This window comes from Hemitrygon akajei, chromosome 13, assembly GCF_048418815.1.
Source record: "Hemitrygon akajei chromosome 13, sHemAka1.3, whole genome shotgun sequence".
In the NCBI taxonomy this organism is placed as follows: domain Eukaryota; kingdom Metazoa; phylum Chordata; class Chondrichthyes; order Myliobatiformes; family Dasyatidae; genus Hemitrygon; species Hemitrygon akajei.
Window position 1 is genome coordinate 49,329,109 of NC_133136.1, and position 23,289 is coordinate 49,352,397.

A 23,289-nucleotide genomic window follows, 5' to 3' on the forward strand; every position below is an offset into this window, starting at 1 on the left:
AACTTTCCTGATAGGGTACCTATCCAGTTCAGGTGTAAGCTCTTCCCTCCATTACTAGTCCCACCTTCCCTGGAAGAGAGCACAATAATCCAAAAATCTTGCGCCGTCCTTCCTATACCAACTTCTTAGCCACATATTAAACTGTATAATCTTCCTAGTTCTGGCCTCACATGGCATGGGTAGCAATCCTGAGATCACAACCCTGGAGGTCCTGCCCTTTGACTTAGCACCTAACTCCCTATGCAGAATCTCATTACTCAACCTACCCATGTCATTGGTACCTACATGGACCATGACTTCTGACTGTTTACCCTCTCACTTAAGAATGCTAAGGGCTTGATCTGAGACATCCTGGACTCAGGTGGCAACGCGCCATCCAGAATCTTGTTCTTGCCCGCAGAACCTCCTATCTGTTCACCTAACGAATCCCCTATTACCACAGCGTGCCTCTGATCTCCCCTTCCCTTCAGACTCCGATGTAGACTCAGTGCCAGAGACCCAACCACTGTGACCTTCCTTTGTTAGGTCATCCCCCCGACAGTATCCAAAGTGATATAGCTGTTGTTGAGGTACATTACATGGTGGTGTGATCTGTGTTAGCATTGCAAAATATGAAAATAAAATCGCAATCTGAGTTTGCTTGTTTTAGTTGTTTGTCTTTAACCTAATATGCAGGTAGACGTCCTTGTTCAGGTTGGTCACAGGTTAGTAAAGGGTACTGTTGCCGAGAACTGTCTGGGACAATTTTGTTCAGTCAGAAATTACTCTTTTCAATTGTAACCAGTATTGGTTGAGCGGTGACATCTACAAACGTATATTTATCTGATTATGGGCATAAACTCGCAAAGCAATAGATGGGTGGTTGGCATCCGTCTGTCTCGAAGGACAATGGGTGATGTTAATCATCATCACTAGCCTGGGTGGAAGGTATGGAGATCCTGAGATGTCCAGTCGTCAAGATCCTCCCCTCTCAACTGCACCAATGTAGTCTAAAGGAAAGCTTATGAAGCAATACATTTGGCATCAGCTTGGCTGTAGGAGCTGCTAGAAGGATATTCAATGACGTCTAGCCACCTTTTGAGTTTACTTCCATAGCCTCGGTCTCTTCCAAGGCTGCCCACAAGGCAATGGGGCTATTTACCCATAGCTGGAGATCTGGTTCATGAGCATCAGGGTGTGTCTACATGCTATGCGTGCTGGGGCCAGACCTCCTCCCTATCCTGACTCCGAAAAGAGTTCAGTTTCCATGTGTCACCAGCAAGGAGGCACTACATGAGGTTTATTGTTGCAGAGGTGATGTACAATGTACAGGCAAGAAGAGACTTGCACATTCACAGCTCTACTTTTCTCCAGTGGTGTAAGCTGGAAGTGAGAGTGACAGTCACTACCCAGTACACTAACACACAGTAGAGGCATCACAACAACCATTTTGACACTAGGTAAACATTATGCTAGAATCACTAGGGCTTAATCACAATTTGAATGGTAAGGGCTGGAAAATGAGACTGCAGGTATATGTCTGCCATGGATGTGGTGGCCTGAAAGGCCTCTTTTCATGCTGTATAATACTGACTGTATAGAGAAAAAGCTGCACTTTTGCTGTGTTCTGGGGTGGTATTAATGTTTAAATTTCTTGCAAAATTCAGCATCTATTAATTACTGCAAGATTTACCCAAATTTTGATCCACTTCTACAAACATTGCATCATGACTTGGGATTGTTAGATAAGCCTTCACAATTGCAAAATCCAGTGATCCAATTGGATATGCAGTAAAACTAACTTTTTTTTTCTCTCTGTTCAGTTCCAGGTAAAGTTCATTTGCAAGTCAGTAGTATAACAATTAATATTTTGGCAGAATTGCCCTTTTGTGGATTTTGCTCCTCGCAATTAAATGCGCCATTACTAATGTCAGATTAATGCTCTGAAGGACACTAATTGGAAATATTTGAAGTAGGCTTGCATGCAACAGCGGCAGTGGAATGGAGGAAACTTTGCACAATACAATACGTGATTCTCATCAGTCTGTTTTGACCAGTGACAGACATGACAGCAAACATTACAGTGCACAAATATCTCCTGAAACAGTCCATGTTCCAACCCAGTGGACTATTGAAAACTGTATAACACCAGATATGCAAGTGTTGCCATCTAATAACAATGGTGATGCAGTCTCAGCTGACCAGAAAACCTGTGTGCTCCAGGATATAGCTGGACTTGAATCAGAAGTGGTTGAAGACCAGCCCTATTCTCAAAGTAGCTCTTCGGATCAATACATGACAGCAAATTTGAGTTGCAACTCTGAGAGCTCTGCTACAATAACAGATCCTGGCTGGTGTTTGCAAACTCACAAATTAAGTAGTTCTATCAAAAGTAACCTACCTTATATTGAACCCTTAAATGAAACTCGTGCTACAAACTCTGCGCAGAAGTTAAAATCTATTACAAATGAAGCATATCTTCAGAAAGCAGATCATCATGCTTCAGGTAATGGCTTGAACTTGGATACAGTTGATAATACCAGTGGTAACAGTATAGGAATGAAAATGTACATGGAAAGTTTAGAACATCCAGTAGTTCCTTGTGAAACAGAGTTGGAAATGAAAGGTATTCGTCTGAGCAGCACTGAGCATGAATCTAGTGCGCTTGCCCTTGAATCATCAGTATTTTCCAATAGTTCATATGATCCAGTTGTATCAGATCAGTCGCTGGATGTTTTTGAATCTGGCGAAAATGAGCTGATAGATAACATGTTGACTACTTATCAATTGTCATCAGAAGTTGTCTCTGATTCCAAGGACTCCCTTGAGCAGCAACAGGTAGATGAAACAGAAGAAGTGCTATGTCAAACAGACTTAAATCAGAGTAGTGGATTCTCTGTGAACTCTTGCCAAACTCCTAATCAAGATTGCTGTGCGACAGTTGATTATGGTATAACCAGTTCCACTGATAACCAATATGTGATATATCAACCAAAAGAAATGTTAGATGAGCGGTTGGTAGCTGTAAATGAACAAAATTGCAAAGGTGACTGCAAGAAACCTATGAGAATGACTGCTGCTCAAAGCTATGAAATTGAAGCTTGTAGAAAGCCAGCTAACTCAGCAATGAATGCCACTTTTATCGTGTGGCAGGAAAGAAATGATGCAAAATGTGCCTCTAAAGTTAGCAGTTGGAATGCTGATGCACAGGAACTTGCACAAGCAAAGGATGTAAATAATGAAACAATTTCAAATTTAACAATCTATGAAGATGGAAGTTCATATTCTCAAACATCAACCCCATTACCAGAGTCCACAACAGCTTTTTTCAGCTCACCATTTCGGAATCCAACAGGTAGAACTGAAAGGAATGGTTCATTATCTGCAGGAGAGTCTCCAATTAACTTGCAACTGCAGCCAAATATAAAGGACCCAGTACAAAAGAAATGCTGCAAAGTAAAACATAATGCAAGTATGAAAGTCAGATTGACTAAAGTGGAGATAAAATGCTACCCCAAGCCTAACTTTAACAATGTCAAACCTAAAGTTGTATCTAGGGTTCATATGAGCTTGCCACCAAAAAATGTCCCCTCTTCATCAGAGGATTCGGCAAAAAATGTTCCAAGATCACCTCTATCTCCATGTTCTCAAACTTCTAAAGCCCTGAATAAAGATCGTCTTTCAACATCAGCACCAAAACCAATGACAGCAGTGCTGAAATTGCAGGATGTCACATGTAAGAAAACACTTCCTGCGAACAAGCAACATATTTCAACTGCAGATAATATTTTAAAATCAAATGATAAGAATATTCAGACCTCAATGGCTTCCAAATTGGCTTTGGTTGGTGAAGCATCAAGTAAAGTGCACAACTCATTGGGCGATCGAAAGTCATCATCCATAAGCACAACTCACGAGCTTAATAAAACTTTTCACTGTGGTGGAAGGGAGAGATCCAGTCTTGCAAAGCAGAATGTTCCTGTTATTGAAAAACCAAGAGCCAGATGTAAAAGTTTAGCAGATGCAGCAGATCATGGAGTTGGTTGCAATGTTCCAGTTTCTATGGCTGTACTGAAGAAGACTCGCAGCACAGAAGTAAGTGTTCTCTAGCACCTTTGAAATTTAAGCCTTTTAGTGAATGGTGAGCTCTATCTTGTTAATTTTCTGTTATGAGCAATGGCAACTGCAGGTGGCATCATTTGTAAAAAAAAAATAAATTTTACTGGAAGTTGGAATTGGAGTGTGCATGAAGACAGGTTATTTGCTGTTCAAATCAAAATTTTGACTATAATTACTATTGGTCTAACTATGACAAGTGGAAAGAGAAGATTTAAAACAATATCACAAGGGAGCACTGATTAAACTGCAGCAGTAAACATAATTGTTGATTTTGCTAAGAAAATAACCTCTGAGAAAGTCAGTTCTGTGATAAGCAAGCTATTTTGGACATAGAAGAAAGCAAAAATATTTTAAGATTTGCTAGGTTTGCAAATTCAGGAATAAGTTGGGTTTTGAGTTTTTACAATGAAATATGATGTTGACTAACAAATGCTGCATTGTTCATTCCTTACTGCAGCTGAGCTTGGCCATTTCGGTCATTAGGGTTTGCTGTTTAGAGGACAAACTGCAGCATATTCATGATATTTCAGCCCCGTCTTCAATGGATGTTATTTTCATGGTCACATTGACAGATGATACCCATTTTTAATTAGTGTATTTAAATTTCCCTGCTAATGAAGTGGCATTCAAACTAGTATTTATTGATTTGTGTTACTGGCCTCTAACCAAGTAACTTTATTGTTGAATCTTGATAAAGCTACTATAATCATTATGCAATATCAGTTGTAGCATTCCTGAACACTTGACTAAAAACCTTTTGGCCTGAGTCAGTGACCTACACCATTTAATCCTAGTTGGCAACTGAAATTGAATTAAATTAGAACTCGTGCTAATATTGACGTTAAATTTGATCTATCCTGCCTTCTGTGGCTGGATACACAGCTCTATAACAGATTTATAAACGTCCTTAAACTAAATGATTTGCTAGACCATTTCAGAATACAGCTTCACAAATGCAGACTTTGACATTGACATCCTATGTATGAGGTTTAAGAGAGGAAGTAGTATTTATGTCATCCTGTGGGGCAAATATTGGAAGTATGCAGCTATACCCAAAAAGTAGGGAATAATCAGGTATCTTTGAGAAGATTGAAAGTCACTGCTTGTATTTGGTTTAAAGTCTTCAAAATATCTAGGACTATTTTCATGATTTTTGTTTGGTTATTTGAAAGTAGAATTGCCCAACTTGACTTGGAAAGGACTTGGAAAATAAGAATGGTATAAAGACTAATGTCCATAGTTTTTGTAGACAATAAGGATGCTGATTAGCGTAGACTCTTTGGAGGTAAAATGCAAGTGGTTGGAGAACCAGCAGTAATACTTAAAACAATAGCACTGATTTTGTCAACACAGTTGGCATTGAAGGATGAGGCATTTTGTGTCACTTAATGACATCCTTCTGGAGCTCTGATCAAGCCATGGTTTAAGCATGGTAAGTGAGGCTATCAGAGATGAATCAATTGATTCTGTTCCTGATGTTTGAGTGACAGGTGATATTTTTAGTTTGTTTTAGCTGACATAAGAGATTGTTAGGGAAGGGTGGCTGAAGCCAGAGACTATTACTTGTGAACATCCATTTCCCTCTGACCATAGAAAGGGGGAGCAGTTTATTAAATACCAGTTGAGGTAGGGTTGAGGACTCTACCCAGTGTTCCCTCTGGTAAAGTGGGTTTGGGAGCAGAGTTCCTAGTTTCATGTTTGCATTGCTTGAAGGTGGTCTGATTAATAGCATCTGGGGCCCTTGAAATGCACTCTTAGATGTGGACAGATTTTGTAGATTTGCGAATTGAATTTCTTAATTGCCAAGCTTTAGATATAAAATGGAGATATTGCCTACACATGAGCCCTTTATCAGTTAGGATACCACCATTTCAGTATCCTATTGGTCAGAAATGGTGGCAAAGCCTGACTAAATGAGTGGCTGTGGGATAGTCAAAGCTGCTTGCATCAAAAACTTAAGGTGCTATTCAAAGTGCTCATAACAGTCCCCATCTTTCAATTTCATCTGTATTCAGTAGGTAGGGCCTTGGATGCTTAGGCTAAAGGTTTTTTTCAACTCTGAACTGACTTGCATATGTCACAGCTGTCAGTTTGGAGCCTCCCGTACTCTTTTCATCCTCTTGTTATTTGTGTTATGTCTTTTGCTAGAATTCTACTTCCAGTTGCCTGTAGTACTGCTTTTTGCCTTCAGGAATGGTAGAATTTTAATTCTGGGATAACTTGCTACCAGTCACTTCTCTCTTCAAACCAGTCCAAGTGGTTTTTGGGAAAGAAGTGAAATCTCTTCACAGGTGCCGATTATGGACTATTTCAGAGAAGCCAATAACTATTGGACAGTGTGGCTCTTTTGGCTGAGATGTCCAGCTATGTAATTACCACCAACTTTCCAGATGAAAAGTTTTGGCCCAAAGTACCAGCTGTTTATTCCCCTCCATAGATGCTGCATGACCTGCAGAGATTCTCCAGCAGTTTGTTGCTCAAGATTTCCAGCATCTGCAGAATCTCTCATGTTTATGGTTTCAATTTTTTGTTTGCAAGAGTCTCAGCATCTTGATTTGTCTGTAATACATAGCTAAACTATTTTTTAAAAACGTTCTGAATTTGTTCAAGCATTTGTGTATTTTGGTTATGTCCGTATCCTTTGGAAGGAGATGTTCAAAGATGACACAAAACAGATCATTATCATTTAGTACATGTATATTGAGCAACTGTTGGTATTAAATGAGCAGTCAAAAATTATTTTGCACAAATGTCATATTTTGTCAAAATAAAGTTCTGATTTGTATTAAATCTAACTGGATATAATCAACTGAATTTCCAATTTTACACCTTGTAAATGTATTCTAATCCAGAGAGACCTGGCTGTGTTAATAAACAATGCCAGTACTCAAATGGTTATACACTTTGTAATGAGGATAAGATATTTTTGTCCTTCCCTCTTCCTCATAGTCTGTGCTCAAAACAATGCAGTTGGCTTTAGCAGTGTTCTTTTGATCCCTTCCCTGTTAATGTGTTTTAAAATTGTTGTGCAGCCATCAAATCCACAAAGGCAGTGTGCCTTAACGGTTGCAGCTTTTGTTTTCCATTTGAACTTTGAGTCATCAACATTTGAATGTCTTTCCTGACAATGATTTCTATTTCTCAATTGGAATTGCTATAACTTAAGTGAAACCACTTACCATGTAAGTAATATTAGTGCGTTACTCTTTGTGTTTAGTTTATGGCACTGACTGCTAGGCTTGATTATGTGTAGCAGTATTGGATCTGCTTTAAGACTTGTTAATGCAAAACTATCCTTATTCAGTAAGTGTTTATACAAGACAGAATTAGAAATGTTAGTTTCTTGTGTCCGTGATTTTAAACTTGCATAATTCCTAAATGGTTTGTATAAGACAAGTGGATCTATTTCAGGTTTATTTTGCATGAAGTCCTTCTTTTTTCAGGTTGTTTTAACTAAATCTGCACCCAGTGATCAAGTTGGGCGGAGGCCATCGTTCAGCAATAAGAGAAGCTTGCCTATGCCGTCTCAATCTGCAAAATTAAGAGTACAGTCTTCTGTGTCTAAATTGTCTCTGGAAAGTGTGAGGAAGGATGACCACACCAGTGTCATTCAGGGTCCAACAAATAAACAGCTGCTGCAATTTGGTAAGCTAAATACTAAATGGGTTGAACTTTGCAAAATAGGCAATTTCTTAAACCACTAGTTAATATGGAATTCTAGAATGTTGTTTGGCTTAATAATGTCTCTCTTATAAAATGCTTGTTGACTAATTCAGTTTTCGAGGATTATGTTAATGGTAAATGGTAGGGGGATTAGGATAATCTGTGGTAGGTGTGCATTGCCAAAAAAGCGACTACTTGCATGTGTCTTGAGTATTCTACATCAATATTCTTCACAGCTTTGGAAAGGCTCCAAAAGCTTTCAATTATGCTTTTCCAAGATATTTGCAGGTAAATAGTGATTAAATGCAGTAATGGGTGGGGACAGCATTTTGTGATTCCAAACTAGTGGAGCAGGAATTGTAATAACACAGCCTTTTTGCTTTAAAGAATTTTGGGGTTTGCATACTGGAAAGAATTTAATTTACTGTATATAGCAGCCAAAGCTGCAAAGGAAATTTAGTTTGCTGTGCAGTGTTCTTTCGGAAGATTGAATTTGAAAGGTCAGGGATGATTAGTCATTTTCAACTCCCAACATTTGGACAACAGTGCTGTATTTTTGGAAGCAAGTGTTAATCACTTTTTTGGAAATTTGTAAGAGACTTTAGCTGTATATTGAACTATATACTGTGAATCTCTTGCCATGCAATTTCAACACACGTTGCCTTTTAACTGGATATTTTTATAGATTCCTTAGCCATGGCAATTTGCCAGTACTTTGTTGCTAAAAGCAGAAAATACTAAGCAGCATGGGGAGCATTTCTGGAATGTTGCCTCTTCCTTCCACAGATGGTGCTGAGTTGCTCTAAACTTTCAAGCACTTTCTACTTTCAATCAGATGAGTTTCTCCAGAGTTTTGAAAGCACTTTTAACATGTTTCAGGGCATTTCAATATATCCTCCTTCTTTTGCATTGCTGTGTTAGTAAGTTGCCTATATTCTAATGGTGAATGGAATTTTGACATTGAAAGCCAAATAATTTTTGAGATCCTCTTTGAGATCCAAAAGAGGATTCATTTGCTGTGACTAAATCTACCAAATTGGCAATTAGGCACTTTCTCTTGTAATGGGGTTTAGTTTGCACAAGTCTGCTCTTTTTGCCCGATTTGAAGAACAATAGTGCCTTAGTAGTTCAAAGTATTTGTTTCTGTGAACTTTTGAACAAAGGAGTTCCTGTCAACTTGGTAATTGAAACCAAATGAAATAATTTGAGGCCAGGGTTAAGGTTGAATATAAGGCATGTGCACTTGGTTTATAAATTAATTGTAATGAATACTTGTAGATGGAGTCCACAGTAATGCTGTAACTTGTATCTCTGTAATCTTGCAGTGCTACACTAATCTAGCCAGTCATTGTTCTTTAGAAATTTTAAGGCACATTTCCCCAAAATATTTAATTTGCATAACTTTGCAAATGAACTGTTAGTATCATGTATTCAGTAATTAAATTTCAAAAAGGAAAGTGCTTTAAAATTTGTTCAATCTGGGCAGGAGGCAGAGGTGCTGACGCCTGTTTCTTTTGATGTAACTAAAACAGCAAATTAGTTTCAAACTTTGATTGTAACTTTGCATTTTGTTAGCATTTAATAGAAATTACCAGACTTTTCCCAGCAATAGGTACTTGGTTAAGATCACCACCACCCAAGAGTCAAATAGTAATTGGCCAGTTGAAACATGCCTGTATGGGTGGAACTGCTTTACTAGCTTGATGACCTGAAGCTATTTGGGTCAGAGCAATCTGCCCAGTGAGAATGATTAGTACACTTCTCTGGTATTCAATATACTGTGAGTATATGGCAGCATGCTGCTTGGTGTTTTGATACTTGTGTAGCTTTCAGGAGCAGTTAAACATACGATATGTGCCAACTGTTACCTTTGCCTTATTAGTAATGATGACAGAAATCCTGAAAGCATAATTGTTTATCAGAAACCCTTTCAGAGTTGGATTTAATCCAATATGGTATCTCATCAATTGTTGGCTCTCATGGTTGGGGTCTGGAATAATGTGCTTGGTAATGATGCCCTTTAGTTACCACAACTATGGAAGCATAGTCAATGAAACAGAAGCGGGGATGCTGGTGAGTGAGGAACTAGTTTGGACTTCAGCTGCATGCTGTGTAGAATGTGCTTGCTCTTTGACTGCGTAGGCTTCTTCCAGATGCTCCTGATGCTTTCCACATCCAGAGACATGCAGGTGATCAGCTACTTAGCTGCACACGCAGTGTGTATGAGTGGTAACATTTGGGGGTAGTTTCCTGTGTGTAGAAAAAAAAATGTAACTTGAAAAATAGGTTTAACAACATATACAAAATGCTGGAGGAATTTGCAGGTCAGGCAGCATTGAGAAAAATAAATTGAATTGACTTTAGTATATCATTCACATACACGAGTAAAAGTCTACATTATGTCTCCATCTAAATGTGCAATTTATAGTAATTTGTAATATGTACAACAGGACAGTCAACATAGAAATACAATTGTATCAGCGTGAATTAATCGTCTGGTGGAAGAAGCTGTCCTAGAGCATGTTGGTCCTGGCTTTTATGTGGTGGTACCATTTCCCAGCTACAAATGTTTGTGGTCAGGGTGACTCGGGTTCCCAATGATCTTTCAGGCCCTTTTACACACCTGTCTTTGTAAATGGCCTGTATAGTGGGGAAGTTCCATCTACAGATGTGCTGGGCTGTCCACACCACTCTCTGCAGAGACCTGTGATTGAGGGAAGTGCCATTCCCATACCTGGCAATGATGCAGCCAGTCAGGATGCTCTCAATTGTGCCCCTGTAGAAAGTTCTTAGGATATCGGGGCTCATACCAAACTTCGACTGTCTGAAGTGAAAGAGGCGCTGTTGTGCTTTTTTTCACCCCTCAGCCGGAATGTACAGACCTCAGTGATGTTTATGCTGAGGAACTTTGAACTATTCACCCTCTTAACCCCAGATCCATTGACATCATTAGGGGTGAGCCTGTCTCCATTCCTCCTGTAGTCCACAACTAGCTCCTTTGTTGCGACATTGAGGGAGAGGTTGTTGACACCACTGTCAGGGTGATGACTTCTCTGTAGTCTGCTTTGTCATTATTTGAGATAAGGCCAATTAATGTAGTATTGGCAGCAAATTTAATTAGCAGATTAGAACTGTGGGTGGGGATAAAGTCATTGGTATGCAGAGAGTAAAGAAGGGGGCTTAGGGCACAGCTTGAGGGGTACCTGTGTTGAGGGGCAGAGGTGAGGGAGCCCACTCTTACCAGCTGCTGGCGATCTAAAAGGAAGTCCAGGATCATTCAGCGTTTCGGGCTAAAGCCCTTCAGGATTGGAAAGGAAGGGGGAAGATGCCAGAATTAAATACTGGGGGAGGGGAAGAATAGCTAGAAGTTGATAGAGCCTCATATGGAGCCAGTGATCATTAATGGAGAATGTGTGGAGCAGGTTAAGACCTACAAGTATCTGGGAGTACAGTTAGACGAGAAGCTAGACTGGACTGCCAACACAGATGCCTTGTGCAGGAAGGCACAGAAGGTTGAAGGTTGGCGTCATTCAATGTCTGTAGTGAGATGCTGAAGATGTTCTATAGGTCAGTTGTGGAGAGCGCCCTCTTCTTTGTGGTGGCGTGTTGGGGAGGAAGCATTAAGAAGAGGGACGCCTCACGTCTTAATAAGCTGGTAAGGAAGGCGGGCTCTGTCGTGGGCAAAGTACTGGAGAGTTTAACATCGGTAGCTGAGCGAAGGGCACTGAGTAGGCTACGGTCAATTATGGATAACTCTGAACATCCTCTACATAGCACCATCCAGAGACAGAGAAGCAGTTTCAGCGACAGGTTACTATCGATGCAATGCTCCTCAGACAGGAGGAAGAGGTCAATACTCCCCAATGCCATTAGGCTTTACAATTCAACCGCCAGGACTTAAGAACTTTTTAAAAGCTATTATTAATGCTTTTTGAGATAGTGATTTAGATGCATATCATATTTTTTTACTGAGTTAAGTATTGTATGTAATTAGTTTTGCTACAACAAGTGTATGGGACATTGGAAAAAAAGTTGAATTTCCCCATGGGGATGAATAAAGTATCTATCTATCTAGATGAAGCCAGGTGAGCTGGAGATGAAGGAATCTGATAGCGGAGGAGAGTGGACCATAGGAGAAAGGGAAGGTGGAGGGACACCAGGGGGAGTTGATAGGCAGGTGAGAAAAGGTAAGGGGCCAGAGTGGGGATTAAAAGATGTAAGGCAGATGAATTTTTTTTTATCGGAAGGAGAAATCGCTTCTTGTCATCTGTTTAGAGGCTACACGGTGAATATAAGGTATTGCTCCTCCGCCCTGAGGGTTTAACAACAGTTTTAGAATGTTTCTTCAAAAGACAAATAAGATGTCTGTTTATTGTCTATTGTTGGGCATGTCAATGTAAGTCACGGCCAATGATTTATTCTAATATTCATGGTGTCTTGTTTGAAAATTAGCTTTGTTTTCAAAATATTTGTATTTGAAGTAATCCATAGTTTCAAGGTGTTTTAATACACTGAGGGTAAAACATACTATATTACTTGGGTAATTTCTGTCGTGAGCTATCACGTTTTTGTAGAGTCATTTAGTCCTTTGGCTCTTTGGGTTAGATAAATCTGTTCTAAATACCGTCCACTTTAGAAGGGTAAAAATAGCATGTAACTGACAATGATTTGTTGCCACACTTCTTTCCTGGAGGAATTGTTTGCTGTGTCAATGCCGAAGATTTCAACTAAGGAGGATCAACTAAAACTTATTTCCATTTGCTTACAGTAACAATCTAATCTGGGTTGCAACCTTCTACTATTTAACATGAACGGACAGAATTTAGTGATCTGTCACTTTCTACTGAAGTAGGTTCTGCAGAATAGTTGGACTATGTTGGAATTCTGTAATATGCGATCAATTCCTAAAAGAGAATTGGCTGAATTTTTGGTTAATGGAACATGGCACCTTCATAAGTACAAGAAAACATCAAACTGGAAGGATTACAAACACAAGAAATTCTGCAGATGCTGGAAATCCAAAGAAACGTGCACAAAATGCTGGAGGTACTTAGCAGATCACACAGCAACTCTAGAAGTGAACAAATAGTCAACATTTAGGGCCAAGACTCTTCAGGACTAGAAAGAAAGGGGGTGATACTAGAATAAAAAGGTGGGGGGAGGGGAATAAGGGTAGCTAGAAGTTGTTAGGTGAAGCCAGTTGAGGGAAGGGTTAAAGGGCTGGAGCTGAAGGAATTTAATGGGAGAGCAGAGTGGACTGTGGGAAAGAGGGACACGGGGTGGGAGGGGTGATAGGCAGGTAGACAAGAGGTAAAAGGCCAGAGTGGGGATTACAAGAGGGGCTGGGGAGCAAATTTTTTTAAACTAGAGGAGAAATTAATGTTCATGCCATCAGGTTGGAGGCTACCCAGACAGAATGTAATATGTTATTTCTCCACCCTGAGGGTGGCCTTATCATGGAACGAGGTGGTTGTGCACTGACATGTTGGAGCTGGAATGTTGTGAAAATGGAACATTCTGCTTTTGGTGGATGGAGTGAAGGTGCTCGATGAAGCGGTCTCTCAGTTTACAGCGGGCCCTCCGATGTACAGGATTCTGTATTGGGAGCACTGGGTAGGGTAGACAACCCCAACAGATTCGCAGGTGAAGTCTTGCTTGGAAGGACTGGTCACTTCCCTGAATGGAGGTGGAAGTGGTGAATGGGCAGATGTAGCACCTTGGCTGCTTGCTGGGGTAAGTATTGGGAGGGAGATTAGTGGGGAGGGATGAATGGGCAAGGGAATCGTGGAGGGAGCAATACCTGTGGAAAGCTGAGAGTGGGGGAAGAGATGAATGTGTTTGGTGGTAGGCTTCCTTTGGAGATGGGAAGCTGTGAAGAATGATAGGCTGAATGCAGAGACTTGTGGGGTGGTAGGTAAGGACGAAGAATTCTGTCACTTAAGGCAGCTGAAAGATGGAGTGACCACTAATAATTGGCATGTGAGCCACTTTTTGGAATTCTGTGTGTCAGTGTTACTTCAAGCTATTTAAATTTATTTAAATTAAATGGGTTAATTTGGGCATCAGATAATTGCACAACAAAGTTTGTTTACCATATTCCTATCATTGCAATTCTAGACAGTGCCAGTGGGTGGTGTGAAGTAGAATTATTTGTACAAAGTAGTAAAAATGTGGTAGAGTATGATTAACTTCTGTTATTTTCCAGATACAAATATTAAGTGTGCTGCACTTTTCCATGTTTTGATGAGGCATATTTTTAGCACAGTTGAATTTGCAACTAGTAACAACAGACACTTAATACAATGCCTTTGGGTATCACGAATCTTGCGATTATTACCATGGTTACTCACTAAATTGCCTTTTCATGAATTCTGGAGAGGCAGGTCAATGACATTCAGTGAGGGCGTTTTGTTAAATAAGCCCTTGGAATTTTTAAGCAAACTAAAAATTGTACATCTGAAAATCTAGTGTTGATTTATATAAACTTTCTTAAACTTGCATCTGTCAAAAAGACGTTTGGAAGATTCTGATGCATCAGTTTGTCATTTGCCTATGGTAATGTAGATAAAATAAGCTCCAGTCCAGATAGGGGAACGTTGACCTGGATTTTAGTTCTTTAAGGTTATCCAAAAGGAAATGCTGATAAAACTGGGGTCTAAATGTGTAGCTAAGAAAACGAGGTTTTCTTTTGCAACTCTGGATATAGTATTAAAACATGAAGTTCAGTAATTGTCTAGGTGACACACCAATCAATTTTATCACTTACACTCAACTAGCTGCAGTTATAGAAGTAGATGTAATGAAGTCCAAACATGGTAATGCAGTTTGATTTGGTAAATGTACTATTGTGGTGCTCACTATTCTTATGCCTTTCTGCCTTTTTTGCTTGAATAGCTTTTCCTCAATTTATTTTGTACAATTTTTGTCATAATTACTGCTTTCTCCTGATTACTCCTGAAGCCCCCACATTGGGCATATATAGAAGCGTGGCTTGTTAGCTGGCTCTGCTAGCAGCCACCGGACTCCGCTGTTAGAAAGCCACCTTTGTCAAACAATACATGTCTAGAGTCAGTAGGATTAATGGAGCCCTGATTTGAGTGAATGCTGTGTAAATACACTCAGACACTGAGGATGCATTCCTCAGAGGTGGGACACCATGTATATCAGTGCAATGCGGGGTCATTATAACATTATGTAAATGGACATGTATACTTGATTTTAAAAAAATCAAAACCCAGATGTATGATATTTTGTATTCACAGTAAGTACAGGATTCCCCCGCTATCCGAAGGTAGTGTTCTTATGCAACTGTTTGTCAGCGGAAATGTCATAAATTGAAGAAGCAATTAGCATTAATTTATATGGGAAAAATTTTTGAGCGTTCCCAGACCCAAAAAATAACCTACCAAATCATACCAAATAGCACATAAAACCTAAAATAACACGAACATATAGTAAAAGCAGGAATCATATGATAAGTATACAGCCTATATAAAGTAGAAATATTGTATGTACGGTGTAGTTTCACTTATCAGAATCGGGAAGACAGCGAGCCAAAATCGATTTAAAGAAGAAAAAAATAGGCACGTACACGCATGCGCCCACAACTGCCCACACAAGGCTTCAGTCATGGTAGTCTTTCTCGGGATAAACACACGTATAAAGTGGGTGTCCTTTTTCGTAAAAGTGAAAATTCTCTCTGGTTAGCAAAAACAGGTACTAATCTAGGTCTTTCGTAACAGCAAGCTGTTGTAAAGCAAACATTTGAAAAATGGGGGCCACCTGTAACAAGCAGTGGAGTAACAAACACAAGTAAGCCTAAGCTGAACATTAGGGGAGCAGCAAGACATTGCAGCAGCAGCGGAAGAGGAAGAGAGCGGCTGGTGGTTACATCTTGGGAGGACCAGGCTGTGAGTCCTCCTCAAACTTTGCCGCAGCCTTCAAGTAGGCATCGAGATTTGACTACCTTAAGTTTTCTCTCTTGAAGCAGTTCTCAGTAGCAAGAAATCATGTTGAGAACATCTCTCTGCCTTATTGCTTCGCTCCCAGTCAGGGTTGTTATCGATAAGCTAGTCCATGATTTTGGTGATCGTGGTGATGCTTGTGCTGACGAATTTGTGGTGACTTGCTGGTGTTTTCTCTTCTCCATCCATGTCCTCAGGTTCTCCCAAGATACGTTGTTCTGCCGATTCTCGAAGCTCTTTGTTATTGAGGCTCTCACCCTGAGAATGCAGTAACTCTTCAGCATTACCGTCACTGGCATCCTCACGCCATATCACTTGTAGTTTCACATCCATGCTAATGCTTTTCCCAGCCACCTTAGATGTACCCCCCTCACTGGAAGTTGCAGGCCGTTTTCCAGGCATTATGGGTGGGGGGGGGGGGAAAAATGGAATAAATTGACGAGGGTGCAAGAAAGTTTATATATACAGGGGAGGCAGAGCGTGAACTAATAACGTGACTGGCTGAGAGTGGCTCAGAGCGTGAGTAAAGCGCTCTCATTGGCTGATTGCAATGACGGCCACTCTTGAGAAGTTTTAAATGTTGTTCAGAATGAATTTTTGTCATATAAAAGAAAAATTCAATAAGGAATTGAATGACCACGTAACAAATCAGCGCTATGTGGGGTCTGAGTGAACTGCTCATATGCAATTATCCGTTGGCAAGAAATAACAGATTGTACACCGCATGCAATTATAACGAAAGTGTATTTACTAATTTCAGCTTTATCAACCAGTTATTAAGAGGAAAAGAAAAAAAAAGTGCCCATTCCAATTAAACTAGTCTGAATGTGCACAGTTGGAGTTCATATCTTTCCAAAAGCTGGGTATGACTATTACTCATGGTGCCACATTCTCATCACCAATCACCAGTAGAATTTTCCATCTTGGACACCTTTGAATTGTGAAGCACCCCTTGCAATTGCATCTTCCCATTGGATTGAATCCTACAGCTGTCTCCTAATTTTTTCCTCTCTCCATCTCCTGCCAAAAAGACCATGAACCCCACCAGTGTCCATCACAAATCTCTCTCTGCTCAGCTTTCTCCCAATTCCACCATCCTAATTGGCTGGCACAACATTCCTAAGTTGAACATCACAGCCCCTTATCTTTAACTGAAACCCAAACACTACCAGCAGAGCACACTGCTTCTAAAGAAAGCTACTAAATGAAATACCCTACAGAATTAGCAGTAAAAATCTTAACCAGGGCATTGCTCTCCTGTTTATGGTCTTCCATACATGGCAATGTGTTCCCTGCATTCAAGCTGTTAAATCATGTCATGCTATCAAACTTCAATCGTCGTCCTGTATAATTTCTCAGATCCCAAACTGGTTGTATTGGCAGTATTTCTAGCTCTACTTCTGTTATTTCTTTGCCCATTTGTATTCTTTAGTGCCCTGCATTATGTTTTGGATTTGTTATTTTGTTTTGCAGCTCTGCTCTGTTTGAGCCAGGGATCAGCTGAGAGATCAACTTGAGGGTTCTTTATTGGATGGATAAAAATCTCCCTTCAGTTTGTAACTTTAGATTAAATTTAGTTTGCCATTGTTGTAGACATTTGTACATTGCCTAACTTCTACTAATGTGCTATAGCTGAATAACATTCCTTCTGCAAATTAGACCGTACGGCATGATTAATCTGAATCCCATTCCTATGTTGTGTGAACACTGTTTAACTTGTCTGGATGAAGATGGCTGCTCAGTTACAGGGTTGGCTGTATAAGAAAGGAGTGCTGAGGTCCCAAGTCTGGAAGTTGACCAAAAAATGCAGTACTTGGATTCTCAGAAGCCCTTTGGCAATTTGCCACACATGAGGTTGCTTAACAAGTTGAGAGTTAATGGTATGGTATTACAGGAAAGACACCAGCCTGGATCGAGCTTTGGGTAATAGACAGGAGGCAGAGATTGGGAATAAAGGAAGCCTTTTCTGGTTGGCTGCTGGTGACTAGTGGTGTTCCACAGGGTGTGTGTTGGGACTGCTTTTTACGTTCTGCCAATAATTTGGATGATGGAATTGATGGCTTTGTGGCCGGGTATGCAGACGATATGAAGATAGAGGGGCAGGTAGTGTTGAGGAGGCAGGCAGGCAGCTGAAGGACTTAAACAGATCAAGAGAATGGGCAAAAAAGTGGCAGATGGAACAGTGTTGGGAAGTGTATGGTGCTGCTCTTTGGTAGAAGAAAAAAGTGTAAATATTTTCTAAATGGAGAGAAAATTCAAAAATCTGAGGCGCAAAAGGACTTGGGAGTCCTTGTGCAGGATTCCCAAAACATGAATTTGCAGGTTGAATCAGTGGTGAGGAAGATAATGCAATGTTAGCATTCATTTTGAGAGGACTCGAATATAGACACAAAGATGTAATGTTGAGGCTTTATAGAGCACTGGTGAGGCCTCACTTGGAGCACTGAGAGCAGTTTTGGGCCCCTTATCTAAGAAAGGATGTGCTGACATTGGAGGTTCAGTGGATGTGAAGAGGGTGTTTCCTATTGTGGGGGGAGTCTTAAGACCAGAGGACCCTGTCTCAATAGAGGGATGTCTATTAAGAATGGAGGTGAGGATTTTCTTTAGCCAGAGAGGTGGTAAATCTGGAATTCATTACCACAGGTGGCTGTGGAAGACAAGTCATTGGGTATATTTAAGACGGGTTGATAGACTCTTGATTAGTCAGGGTGAGAAGTCAGGAGATTGGTGCTGAGAGAAATGGATCGGCCATGATGAAATGGCAGAGCAAACTTGATGGGCCAAGTGGCCTAATTCTGCTCCTATATCGTTATGGTCTTATCTCTTCATGCCCTGTGAAAACAAAGGTTTGGAAATGTATGCTGAGAGATGATGTATCTGAACCCCTGCAATTTATGTAGTGCTGTGATTGCAATATTGCCCTAACAGTTTTGGACTGTTGGAAATTATATAGTCAGAAGTTATTTAGACAGAGCCCTTGGAAAGGATGCTCTAGTTATGCTAAACAAAAAGTGTCTCAACAGACACCATGAATTCTCTTTCTTCCCTCCTTCCCCGTGTCATCTCCAGCCTTTATAGGGAGTGAAGCCATGGTGAATATAACTTGTAATTGTGCCCAACTGAGAAGTTCATTGAAGTAGAGTGTAGCACCATTAGAAGTTGTTGCTACCTGGAATGAAGTTTGGAATTGATTCTAAAATCAGTATTAAGTAGCTGACTCAAATACCAGATAGTGTATCTGTCTGGGGGGTGGGGTGAAAGTGAAAGAGGCCAAGTATTCCTTGTTAAGGAGTTAGTTACATCGTAGGAAAATATTTTAAGTGTAAATTAAACAGGGAGAGCATTTTCTATTTAATTATAGCAATTCTGGATTAATGCTAAAGTGAAGAATAATCTTCAGAAAAGCTACATTATTAAAATGTTAGGTGCACTTTTGATATATAAATATAAAAAATCTTTAGGATATACAAGACCCTTCATGGTTATCACAGGGTACATGTTGTGGGAGAATCCAGCATTAAGGATTGGATTGCAACCAATAATAAAAAAAAGTATGAAACAAGCTGCAGTGAAAGGCTTTTTCGTACAGGTTAATTCATCACAGTGCATAGAGGTAGTACAAGAAAAAATGGAATGCAGAATAAAGTCTCAGCTACAGAGTGCAGTGTAGGTAGACAATAAAGGTGCAAGATCATAATGAGATGGATTGTGAGGTCAAGAGTGCATCTTACACTGCAGAACCATTCAGTAGTCTTAGAACATGAAGGCAGAAGCTGTCCTTGAGCCTGGTGATAAGCATTTTCAGACATGAGGGAGAAGAGTATCTGTGGTGGGTGAATATATTAGTCATTTACTGAGGAATCCAGGCGTGTTGACAGTTCATAGAATGGAGGCTGTTTTACATGATCTGAGCTGTGTCCACTACTCCAGTATTTTTTGCGGTCATGGGCAGAGCAATTCCCATATCAAGCTGTGATGCATTCAGGGAGGATACTTTCTATGGTACATCGATTTAAAAATTGCTAAGAGTTGGCTGATGCCAAATTTTTTCAGCCTCCTGGGGGAGTAGAGATAATGATTCTGCTACTATTGGAGTCTGCGATTACATTTTGATGGTATATTTTCAGGCCAGTTGAATAATCTTGAGCTTTGCTGTCTCTGAGGAAGTTCGATGAAGTTTTGAGTGAAGTGTGTGTCTTGGAGACGGGGTGCAAGCCCATGATTGACTCAATTTCTCACTGATCTCACCGATTAACATGTCGAGGAAGACTGAAAATTAACATGGACGAGAGTGGAAGGCAAGCGGGTGTTCAGTGCCATCAACTGCATGTGATCGGTCTCTCAACTCGCTGCTCCTAGAGGAAGGTGCCTGCATTCAATCAGTCTCTTTTTCCTTCTTGCTCAATGCTGCCAGGGTCTTGAGCAAGGTTTAATCGGCACGATTTGTGGATTGGACTCTGTCGTTCATGTTATGATGTTTCTGGTTGCTCCTTTTGATGCTACCTTGTGCTAATTTGGGGACGAACTGATTCTGTGGCCTTCGACTAATGACTTATAGTGCTAGATTGAACTGAACATTCCTGAACTGTTTCGTTGTCTTTGTAGTTTTATATATGTTTTGCTTGTTTTTGTCATTTACACACTTTGTCCTTTTTGTGAGTTGGGGGTTATTTTTCTTTGAACAGGTTCCATGGTTTTCTTTGTTTTGTGGCTGTGGGAAGAAGAATCTAAGGGTTGTATACATTGAATCTTTAGATCGATCTTGGCTGTGTTTGAATCATGACTGGCTATTGGTAATGTTTGCTCCTTGGAACTTGGCTTTCAAAAGTGCTCAAGCTTCAAAAGTTACTGAGGGGCAGCATTGTACTGAGGAAATAAATGTGGTAGAGATGATCCTGTTGAAAGGCAGAAAAGACTTGAGGGGCTGAGTGATCTGCTGCTCTGGATTGATGCTTATGATATTGATGGGAAAGGAGAGTTATTATTGTGCATACGTGTGATGTCAGAACAGTCGCAGATTTTGAATTAAGCTGAGGAAAAGTATTCCTGTAACGCATTGAAGGCTGAAAGTTGCTTGAAGATGACTTCAGCTAAAAGCTGCTTATAACCATATTGGGATCAGAACTTTTAAAGATGTATTCAATTGGTTTTATTCCCCCAATACTCTGGGAAGAGTAATCTACACCCTGATTAGGATAAGATGTGAAAACAATGTTATGCTTAAAGGATGTTGAAGTTTAAATTCCTCCTGTTTTTGCTAATTGATAAGATTAATTTATCTAAAGTACAGGCATGCTACCAAAGATATGAAATTGGGTCTCACCATGATTTTGTTAATTAAAATGTAATGTCCTGTTCCCATTTGTGATTGACTATTTTAATATTTTCTGGAGAGTGTATAGTGTTCAAATATTTAACTGATTATTTTTCTTGAAGTTTTCACTGTGCCCAGCTTCAACTGGTAGGGTACTCTACAACCTTGTCTCTGCCCTCCTTAATCCATTTTGTTTATCAAGTTGTGTTCATGGTGACAGAACTAATTTTTTTTCTGGGCATCCTACACCCTTTCTCAGTAAAGTTCAACTTTGGAAGTTTGAAGAAATGCAGTAGATTGCTTGAAATGTGTTATGTGAATAAGACAGAATAACTTGGACTAGGACACAAGTAGAATTTGCCAACATTTCCATTTTTTTTTAAAGTGCATCTTCTATTGATAGGTAGGCAACCTCATCAGTTTTTCTCAACCCCCCCCCCCCCACCCCGTACCTCTGTATAATTGTCACGTTTTGCAACAAGTGGGTGATAAGGAAAATATGAAAATAGGGACATAAAATTGTTCACACATACTATTTTGCAATAGGTTAATAAATCTTGAAAGCTGTTAAGGAAGAGATGTGTGGGGGGCACTGTAGAATGCAACTTCTAGAAAAAAAAATTGCTAAAATTAAGATTTTACATCATTGGACAACTTCATTGTTGAATTGGGCTTCCAGTATTTGAGCCTTGGAAAATTATTTGACTGCAGCAAACCGGACTGAAAGGATTTTTTAAAAGTTGAGTATATTTTGTTCACCTTAAACACTAGTAAACAAACACATGGACATCCTTGGTCATTGACAAAAGAGCAATGAAGGAGTTGCTCATTGATTTCAGTAAAGGGGTGGTGCACATGCTTTTGTCTACAGTGACATTCAAGTTCCTAGGTGTGAATATCATCAATATCGTGTCCTGGTCCAACTATGTCAAGAAATCTCACCAATGCCTCTCAGGAACCATAGAAACATAGAAAAACTGAACAGGAGGCAACTGAAATTCAACATGACCCCATAAACTCTTAATTTTTAAATTGATACTCTATGGATAGCAGTGTCTGGATGCAAAATGACTAGCCATGGTAACTACTCTGCACATGACCATAATAAACTGCAGAGAGTTGTAGACACAACTCAGCACGTCACAGGAATCAACCTCCCCTCTACGGACTCTGATTATGCTGACTGCTTTACCGAGGCAGTGAGAAGACAAAGACCCTACCTACCCCAGACATTCTCCCTTCTCCCACGAGGCAGAAGATACAAGAATCTGAAGCATGTACCACCAGGCTCAAGGACAGCTTCTATTCTTGATAGGGAGCTATGAAGGCACTTAACAGCAACTCCATCGAGTTCATATTGAATTGAGCAACACACAAAATGCTGGTGGAACCTTGACGTTTCGGGCCAAGACATCGACAGTGCTTCTTCCTATAGCCTGGCCTGCTGCATTCCACCAGCATTTTGTGTGTGTTGAATTTCCAGCATCTGCAGATTTCCTCATATTGAATTGAATTGACTTTATTTCTTAGATCCTTCACATATATGAGGAGTAAAAATCTTAATGTTACATCTCCATCTAAATGTGCCATGTACAATCATAATAATTTATAATAATTCATAATAACTAGAACAGTCAATGTAATACAGACTACACGCAGATCAGTGTGAGTTAATCAGTCGATGGCCTGGTGGAAGAAGCTGTCCCGGAGCCTGTTAGTCCTGGCTTTTATGCTGCAGTACTGCTTCCTGGATGGTAGCAGCTGGAATAGATTGTGGTTGGGATGACTTGGGTCCCTTTTTACACACCTATCCTTGTAAATGTCCTGAATCATGAAAAGTTGACAACTACAGATGCGCTGGGCTGTCCGCATCACTCTGCAGAATCCTGTGATTAAGGGAAGTATAGTTCCCATGCCAGGCAGTGATGCAGACAGTCAGGATGCTCTCAGTTGTGCCCCTGTAGAAAGTTCTTTGGATTTGGGGGCTCCTACCAAACTTCATCAAAAGTCTGAGGTGAACGAGGTGCTGTTGTGCCTTTTTCACCACATAGCTGGTGTGTACAGACCACGTGAGGTCCTCGGTGATGTGGATGCCGAGGAACTTGAAGCTGTTTACACTCTCAATCTCAGGTCAATTGATGTCAATAGGGGTTGGCCCGTAAATATTTGTTATGCTAAGTCTGTCACTATTTATATGGGTATATAAAAAGTTCTGGTACCTGACTGCACCTTGGGCAAGATCAGGAACAA

General features: G+C 40.2%; 1 protein-coding gene across 4 annotated transcripts in view; it reads left to right on the forward strand.

Annotated features, from left to right (window-relative positions):
- The window catches only part of mtus1b (microtubule associated tumor suppressor 1b), a 140,062-nt gene that overhangs the window by 29,581 nt on the left and 87,192 nt on the right, over positions 1–23,289 (forward strand). For 3 of the 4 annotated variants that reach the window (XM_073064573.1, XM_073064572.1, XM_073064571.1), the window contains 2 exons: positions 1,803–4,074; positions 7,527–7,743. In XM_073064573.1, the coding sequence (XP_072920674.1) occupies positions 1,981–4,074; positions 7,527–7,743 (2,311 nt within the window). In that variant the 5' untranslated portion in view covers positions 1,803–1,980. The remainder of the gene's footprint in view (positions 1–1,802; positions 4,075–7,526; positions 7,744–23,289) is intronic. The other variant, XM_073064574.1, reaches the window with a different exon arrangement.